The 8,499-nt window shown below is 36.3% G+C and overlaps 1 protein-coding gene across 1 annotated transcript; it reads left to right on the plus strand.

The window, feature by feature from the left end:
* The first annotated feature begins 3,118 nt into the window (after positions 1–3,118).
* Positions 3,119–8,363, plus strand: fam133b (family with sequence similarity 133 member B). The gene is made up of 11 exons (XM_052532625.1): positions 3,119–3,287; positions 3,820–3,917; positions 4,023–4,101; positions 4,198–4,281; positions 4,587–4,616; positions 4,836–4,910; positions 5,022–5,120; positions 5,377–5,424; positions 7,588–7,668; positions 7,792–7,842; positions 8,014–8,363. The coding sequence occupies exons 1-11, from the start codon at positions 3,264–3,266 to the stop codon at positions 8,101–8,103; spliced, it is 759 nt and encodes a 252-aa protein (XP_052388585.1). The 5' UTR covers positions 3,119–3,263; the 3' UTR covers positions 8,104–8,363.
* The last annotated feature ends 136 nt before the right edge of the window (positions 8,364–8,499 follow it).

Genomic DNA, 8,499 nt, shown 5'->3' on the forward strand with positions numbered 1-8,499 from the left:
GTCCTAAGTATGAATACATGTTTTATTATTTCACGTTAGTTCAATTGGTAGAGCATTACATTATCAAGCGTACGGTTGGGGGTTCAATTCCCCGGGATCACATGATAGGTAAAAATTGATAGCCTGAATGCACTGTAAGTCACTTTTAGCGTCTGCTAAATGCATACATTTAGTTAAAATGGGGGGTAATTGAATAAACCTTGAGGTACAGACACTATTAAAGAATAAACGTATGGTGCTGTAAATCTTAAATGATGATAAAATTGCAGTCAGTATCAATTATTAAATGAATATCAAGTCATTATTTTACTTTTTTATGCATTTAGCTGACACTTATCTAAAAAGACTTACAGTGCATTCAGGGTATAATTTTTTTATTTTTTACCCAGTATGTTTGTTCCCTGAATTGAACCCACAACCTTTTGCACTGCTAATGCAATGCTCTACCACTGAGCCACAGTTGTAAGTGTTTTAGCAATGGGAAGAGATATAAAACATGGGACTTTGAGATTGGTTATGGTAAGATTGAGCTTCTCTGTTTAGGGACAGTGTTCCCATTTTCGTGTTGTAATTTCTGCCCTCAGTAGTTTTCTTTTTGTGCTTTCATACTTTGATTTCTCTGAGGGCTTTTATGAAAGCAGGCCTAAGATCAATTGTCTGAGGAGTCTTGGTGACACTTTGGTTTAGCAATATGATCGCACACAACCATTTATACGTCATAAGTATTAGGCATAACAGGTAAATCTGTGTTTTCAGTTCAATAAAAGTTCATTGTGACTCTTTTTTTCAACACTCGATTTTCAAGTTTCATTGTATTTTAACTAACAGTTCAGTTTTCATATATGTCTTTCTTTATACAAGTCTAGTATGCCCATTTGTGTCAATTTGTCAGTGATCCTTTCAATGGTACATGGGCAGCACTCCAGGACCCCTGAGTTAAATAATCGTAATCGACGCCACTCAAAAGCAAATTTCTATTCTATATGGTTTTTTTTGTATAATAAAACTATGAAGGCTACTTTAAAGGTGGCACAGGACCCTGTGTGTTCTTAATCCGGGTCTGTTCAGTCTCCAAAAATACAGTAAAGTTATGAAATATTATTACAATTTAAAATAACTTCTAAATAAATATAGCCTAATAATAATGTATTTATATGGGGGCAAAGCGGAATTCTAAGCAGCCGTTATTCCCGTTTTTAGTGTCACACGATCCTTCAGAAATAATTTAAAAAGGCTGATTATCTGTTTAATAAATATTATTATTATTATTATTATTATTATTATTATTAATTATGTTGAAAACCTTTGTGCTTTTTAGTATTTTTGTGGAAACTATTTTTTTAGGTTTATTTGACAAATATGTAGTTCAAAAGAACACCGTTCAATAGAAATACAAATGTGTAACGTTATACAGTATTGTTCAAAATAATAGCAGTACAATGTGACTAACCAGAATAATCAAGGTTTTTCGTATATTTTTTTATTGCTACGTGGCAAACAAGTTACCAGTAGGTTCAGTAGATTCTCAGAAAAAAAATGAGACCCAGCATTCATGATATGCACGCTCTTAAGGCTGTGCAATTGGGCAATTAGTTGAATTAGTTGAAAGGGGTGTGTTCAAAAAAATAGCAGTGTGGCATTCAATCACTGAGGTCATCAATTTTGTGAAGAAACAGGTGTGAATCAGGTGGCCCCTATTTAAGGATGAAGCCAACACTTGTTGAACATGTATTTGAAAGCTGAGGAAAATGGGTCGTTCAAGACATTTTTCAGAAGAACAGCGTACTTTGATTAAAAAGTTGATCAGAGAGGGGAAAACCTATAAAGAGGTGCAAAAAATGATAGGCTGTTCAGCTAAAATGATCTCCAATGCCTTAAAATGGAGAGCAAAACCAGAGAGACGTGGAAGAAAACGGAAGACAACCATCAAAATGGATAGAAGAATAACCAGAATGGCAAAGGCTCAGCCAATGATCACCTCCAGGATGATCAAAGACAGTCTGGAGTTACCTGTAAGTACTGTGACAGTTAGAAGACGTCTGTGTGAAGCTAATCTATTTTCAAGAATCCCCCGCAAAGTCCCTCTGTTAAAAAAAGGCATGTGCAGAAGAGGTTACAATTTGCCAAAGAACACATCAACTGGCCTAAAGAGAAATGGAGGAACATTTTGTGGACTGATGAGAGTAAAATTGTTCTTTTTGGGTCCAAGGGCCACAGGCAGTTTGTGAGACGACCCCCAAACTCTGAATTCAAGCCACAGTACACAGTGAAGACAGTGAAGCATGGAGGTGCAAGCATCATGATATGGGCATGTTTCTCCTACTATGGTGTTGGGCCTATTTATCGCATACCAGGGATCATGGATCAGTTTGCATATGTTAAAATACTTGAAGAGGTCATGTTGCCCTATGCTGAAGAGGACATGCCCTTGAAATGGTTGTTTCAACAAGACAATGACCCAAAACACACTAGTAAACGGGCAAAGTCTTGGTTCCAAACCAACAAAATTAATGTTATGGAGTGGCCAGCCCAATCTCCAGACCTTAATCCAATTGAGAACTTGTGGGGTGATATCAAAAATGCTGTTTCTGAAGCAAAACCAAGAAATGTGAATGAATTGTGGAATGTTGTTAAAGAATCATGGAGTGGAATAACAGCTGAGAGGTGCCACAAGTTGGTTGACTCCATGCCACACAGATGTCAAGCAGTTTTAAAAAACTGTGGTCATACAACTAAATATTAGTTTAGTGATTCACAGGATTGCTAAATCCCAGAAAAAAAAAGTTTGTACAAAATAGTTTTGAGTTTGTACAGTCAAAGGTAGACACTGCTATTTTTTTGAACACACCCCTTTCAACTAATTGCCCAATTGCACAGCCTTAAGAGCGTGAATATCATGAATGCTGGGTCTTGTTTGTTTTCTGACAATCTACTGAACCTACTGGTAACTTGTTTGCCACGTAGCAATAAAAAATATACTAAAAACCTTGATTATTCTGGTTAGTCACATTGTACTGCTATTATTTTGAACAATACTGTAAATGTCTTTACTGTCAATGTTGAGCTTGATTTCACATATGAGAGGAGGAAGCGCCCCCTAGTGTTCACGTGGAGCACGCCGTGCTTGCTGAGGAACCGCTAGGTGGATACTATTCAGAAATTCTCGCTGAACGCTGAGACACACCACAAGCACCAGAGCCATGTAAACAGAAGGCTGATTTCATAGATTTTAGCCTACAGGGTTTTAGGCAAAATCTGCAGGAATGGGCAAGCGAGATAATAGAGTGGTAAGTAAAGGTAATTTACTAACTCGTATCTTCCTGATATTTCAAGGGAAAATAACCAAGAGGCCTTTAAGCCGCAGTGCTAACGCGTCAAAACACTTAACGTAGCTAAACACATTAGCCACGTCCACTTACAGAATTAAATCACACGGTTATTAGATATTTTATTTACATAGTTTTATGTTTGCAGTTTGGTATAACTTGTAAAATGTTGCCATTGCTTAGATAGCATGCTAGATTGCTGGTATGGCTAATGCATGTGGCTATCTGTCTCAGACGTGCTAACTCGGCTAGCACACGTTCATCTGAAGTGCTCTGTTACATAGAATGCTTGCTACTGTATTTTTGTTTAGCATATAAAAATGCATTGCGTAAGTCATTTAAATACATTTTCCCCCTAAGTGAAATTATGATAATTTGTAGCATTCAGTTATTTTAGCAGTCTCCAAGTGAAACTTGATCGCTGAAGGAAGTGTTTTTTAAGCATGTTTTGTGTTTGCAGTATTACCAATGTTAATATCTGATTGTGTTTCAGGCGTACTTGAACCCAATAGCTGCTGCCAGAGCCAGAGGACCTGCTCCCAACTCTGGCCCCACCATTCAGGACTATCTCAGCAGACCACGGCCATCATGGTGTGATACATGATTGATAATAATTGATGAATAATTGATAGTGGTTGTATGTGATTTATAAGGTCTTATTTCTTTATATGTTTCTCTGTTTGTTCTGTAAATCAGGGAGGAGGTAAAAGAACAACTGGAAAAGAAGAAGAAAGGCTCCAGAGCTCTGGCTGATTTTGAGGACAGAATGAATGAGGTTTAAAAAAAAAAAAAAAAAAACTATATTCGGTGGATTTGCAGGAGATTCAGATCTTATTTGTTGATCCTATGTGCTTTCACTCATTTCTCTTAGCGATGGAAGAAGGAACTGGAGAAAAATAGGGAGAAGGTACTTGGTGGAGGCGAAAAGAAAGACAAGGAGAAGGAAAAGAAAGAGGTAAGGCTTGGTATAGTGATCTGAGATCTCATTTATGAAACGCAAATACAGTCAGATTTTAGCTTTCATTTTATTGATTTCTTCCTAAGTACTATATCAGAATAACTGGATTCATAAAGGCAGAAGATGGCTTGAAAATATTCCATCTGAAGAGATTAATGTACTAACATTTTGAACTCAAATTCCAGTAATTAAAAAAATCTGACATCAGCTATAAGTTGCCAATCACAATATGTATTTATTGTTATTATGATTTGCTGTTATATTTAAAATTGGTCTATGATTTCCTGATTTGTGTTTTCCAGAAAAAGAAGGAGAAGAAAAAGTCCAGTAGGGTGAGGAGACCTCTCCTTTTTCATATCCTGAGCAACTGTAAACCAGTAATTAATCAATAATGCAAAAGTGGAACATTGGTTTCAGTTAATGTCCCATTCTAGAAGAGGGATTTTGCATTTGTAGAGTATTTGGTATCCATCTGGCCTGTTCTGGGGCGGTAGATCAGTTTTAGGTTGCTTAAAATCTAACAAACTCTGCTTTTGTTGTGTTTGGTCAAGCATTCCTCATCTTCCTCCTCCTCCTCATCGAGTTCTGATTCCTCCTCCAGATCCTCCTCAGACTCTGAAGATGATGTAAGTCTTGCTTATAATTAGAATTATACGTACTTTATTTGCATGCATTGTTAAAATGGCCATTCCTTATCACTAAATATGATCTGCTTGTCTCTGTTGCTGCCTTTTCAGGGTGAAAAGAAAATTATAAAGAAAAAGAAAAAAAGAAAAAGATCCTCTGCCCGCAGAGCGTCTGATGATTCTGACACAGAGTCAGAGACTGACAGCAGGGTATTGTTTGTTTATATCTGCAAGGATAAAACTTTACATGGTTTAAAATTATTGTTCCTGTCAGTCAATGAAGTATCTGGCTTAACTGAAACTAGCCATGATGTATTAAACATTATTCTAGATTTAGAAAATCTTGATTTGAAAAAGTTGATTTGCCTCCATGAATATTCATTTCCAGTGCTGAATAAGATTGCTGGTGATAATGAAAAGAAACGTCTAGACTTGTGAGACTAAGTCTGATGTTTCATATCTCTAGGAATCATCCAAGAAAAAGAAGAAGAAACTGGATGGAGAGAAAGACAAGGTACTCAAGACTCATTTCATGACATTAAAGAAATCCATCACACTGCTAAAGAACATTCACCCTCCTTTCATTTCACACAATAACAGAGTTTTTGAAGTAGTTTTTCACTCAAAACCCAATACTTTTATTTAGGGCTGTCACTAATGATTATTTTGGTAATCGGTCGAATATTCTGACGATTAATTGAGTAAATCAGAATCGTTTTGGAATAAAAATAGACCTAAGCAAACAATAAACTTTAAAATGAATAAAAATACATACTGTATATATTGGCAATGAGGCAATAATAATGGGTTCAAAATAAAATATCAAAAGCAAGTAATCATGTGGTTGTATTGAACAAAATACATTGCGTTAAAATGCATAAGGTAACAAAACTTTATAATCATTAACTTATGTACATGCATACAGCACACATTAATCCTGCAGTGCATTAAAATATACATACATATATATACATAGATATATAATTTAATTGCAGTCTTTGTGAATTCACAGTAGCAACTTGCTTTTATGATTTTAAAATCATATTATGTCTTAATATTTTGTGCAGCCTTAGAAAATGGTCTAATAATCAGTCCTTCCAGGATGTTGCGATCACTGAATTTATCGCAAAATCAAGCAAAGTCTGCAATTTTTGCAAAAGCTCACAAATTTTCGTAATTGCCACAAATTTTCCACAGAATATGAGCTTAGATGCATCCCGTGACATCATCACAAACGCGTATTCAGTCAAAGAAAGGTTGTTTCTCAGTTCCAAAAATGGAATGAACAGCCTTGCGTTCTAATCATTACTGATTTACAAGTGCTACTTTAGATAAACGAAACTGAAAGAGGAACCAATCCCCACTACTATAGTTTGAGCTACGCAGCACAAACCGTTTTCTGCTCGAGCCGGAGCCGCGGGCTGATCTCAAACACACGACACTGATATAAACAGCGATGGGAGATACAGTGTGAAAAAAAGCAGTTGAATTCGCCACATCTCTGTTAAATCTTGTGAGAAGCATTCACATTCGGGGCAGATTTCTGTTAAAGGAAATTCTTCTTCCCTCAACTTCGACGAGTTGATGCGTACCTCTCCCGTTTCAGTTTGTACACTTAATCGCTGTAGTGCACGGCTCCATTATGTTTGCATTTAGCTTAGCACCATTCATTCCTTAGGATCCAAACAGGTTTGAATTTAGAAGCCACAAAACACTTCCATTTTTTCCCTTTTTGAAGACGTTTACATGATGAGTTAACATGCGTAAGTATGGTGACACGAAATAAAACGTAAAAAATGATAACTATAATGTATTGCGGAAGAGCTGTTCCGGTTTAGATCCTAAGGAATGAATGGTGCTAAGCTAAATGCTAACATAGTGGTGCTGCGATTAAGTGCACGAACAGAGATGGGAGAGGTACGCATCAACTCGTCGAGGTAATGGAAGAACATAGTGGAATATGGAAAAATCATGTTGTTTTCCGTTAATGCTACAGATATCAGAAACCAGGAAAAACATTGTTCAATAAACTCAGATCTCCACCACCATTCACCATTGATTTCACAAAACAGCGCAATGCAACAGAATCTCAAATATCACCGCCATTCAGAAGCGCACTGCACTCCCAATGAAATGGACAAGTTTATATCTAATTGATAAATATTAAACCTTTTTAACAATAATAAAAGTACATACTGTGTGATTGATACTATCTTTGTTGTGGAAAACACTTGTTGGTTCACTTTGAGTTCGCAGTTTTAACATGTTTACTTTATTTTAGAATAACTATCTCTTGTTGCTTTCAGTATGGCTAAAAATGTCAAACAATATGATATTCAAATTCACATTAGACGCATTTAACATTGATTAAAGCACATAATCGGTACCTGAGATTATCATTGTCATAGTTTTTATGTTGTTCTGCAGTTCCACAGAAATAGAAACCGTTTCAGAATAATAAACTTTGTGTGTCATCATTGTGGATGGTTAGGACAAAAAACTCTGATTAACATTGAAATGATAGTTTTTATTGCATGTCGCAGCAATGCAGCATGTGTAGATCAGGCACGGTGTAGGAGTTCTTTTTTAGAATTTAAAAAAAAATAGAGACCCCAAAATTTGAAACACCAGTTTAACAATTCATATGTATCATATATTAAATGTTTTTGTTTGAAAGGATGAAAAGGACAGCAGAAGGAAGAGGAAATCTGAAAGGAGTCACTCAGAGTCCTCAGACGAGTCTGATGTAGACAGAGATGTAAGAATGTGTTTAAACCCTCTTTGACCTTAATATGTGTCATTAAATAATTTTAGCACAGCAAATAAATACCATGTGACATGTTAAGCTCAACTGTCAATTTGTTTTTGTTATGTTTTTTAGGCTGAGTCCAAAAAGAAAAAACGCAGTAGTGAAGAGAAGGAGAAAATTACAGTAAGCCTTCCAGTGTCATTGTTAAAGCGGATTGTTTTTTTTTTTGTTTTTTTTGTCCATATGAGGGTGGAAATGACATGCTACCCACATCACTCTCAGAAATGTTATTCATAGTGGATTCGCTAAACAGAACTTCATAATAACTGCTTTTACTTTTTAATCTATTTACAGGACAAGTCTAAGAAGAAGAAGAAAAAGAAGAAGCATAAGAAACACAGCAAGAAGAAAAAGAGGAAGACATCCGGCTCTGAGTTGGACTGAAGTGAGTGTGGTGTCCTGGAATTCAAGTGGAAATACAGATGAAGCTCTTGCCAGACTGTGGGGGGTGGGGGGGTCATTATATATTTGTCCAAGCGACTCTTAAAAGTGGATGGTTGTTAGCACTGTGTGGCTTTGTGGCAGACTTGGGCGAGAGGATCATGTGGCCGGGGAGTTTATAAGGGGTTCGAGGTTCTTTTGTCAGGTTTGTGTTTGTTTTTTAAGCAGATGATTCTCAGTCCAAATAAAGATCATTTACACCACTGGCGGCCCTGCTGATTTGTATCTGCATGAGAAATTCTGGTTTACAGGTTATAAAGGCGGCCGATTTGCATACATTATTTTTTTTTTTTTTGAAAATCCATGATTCTGTTTTTCCCTATGAAGCTGACAACAATG

The sequence above is a fragment of the Carassius gibelio genome, chromosome A19 (assembly GCF_023724105.1).
Source record: "Carassius gibelio isolate Cgi1373 ecotype wild population from Czech Republic chromosome A19, carGib1.2-hapl.c, whole genome shotgun sequence".
Lineage (NCBI taxonomy): Eukaryota > Metazoa > Chordata > Actinopteri > Cypriniformes > Cyprinidae > Carassius > Carassius gibelio.

Excerpts from the sequence above, each read along its gene's own strand:
- fam133b (XM_052532625.1), top strand. The coding sequence starts at position 3,264 with ATGGGCAAGCGAGATAATAGAGTG. Across the intron at positions 3,288-3,819 it reads GCAAGCGAGATAATAGAGTG|GCGTACTTGAACCCAATAGC; the intron begins GTAAGTAAAGGT and ends ATTGTGTTTCAG. Across the intron at positions 4,617-4,835 it reads AGAAGAAAAAGTCCAGTAGG|CATTCCTCATCTTCCTCCTC; the intron begins GTGAGGAGACCT and ends TGTTTGGTCAAG.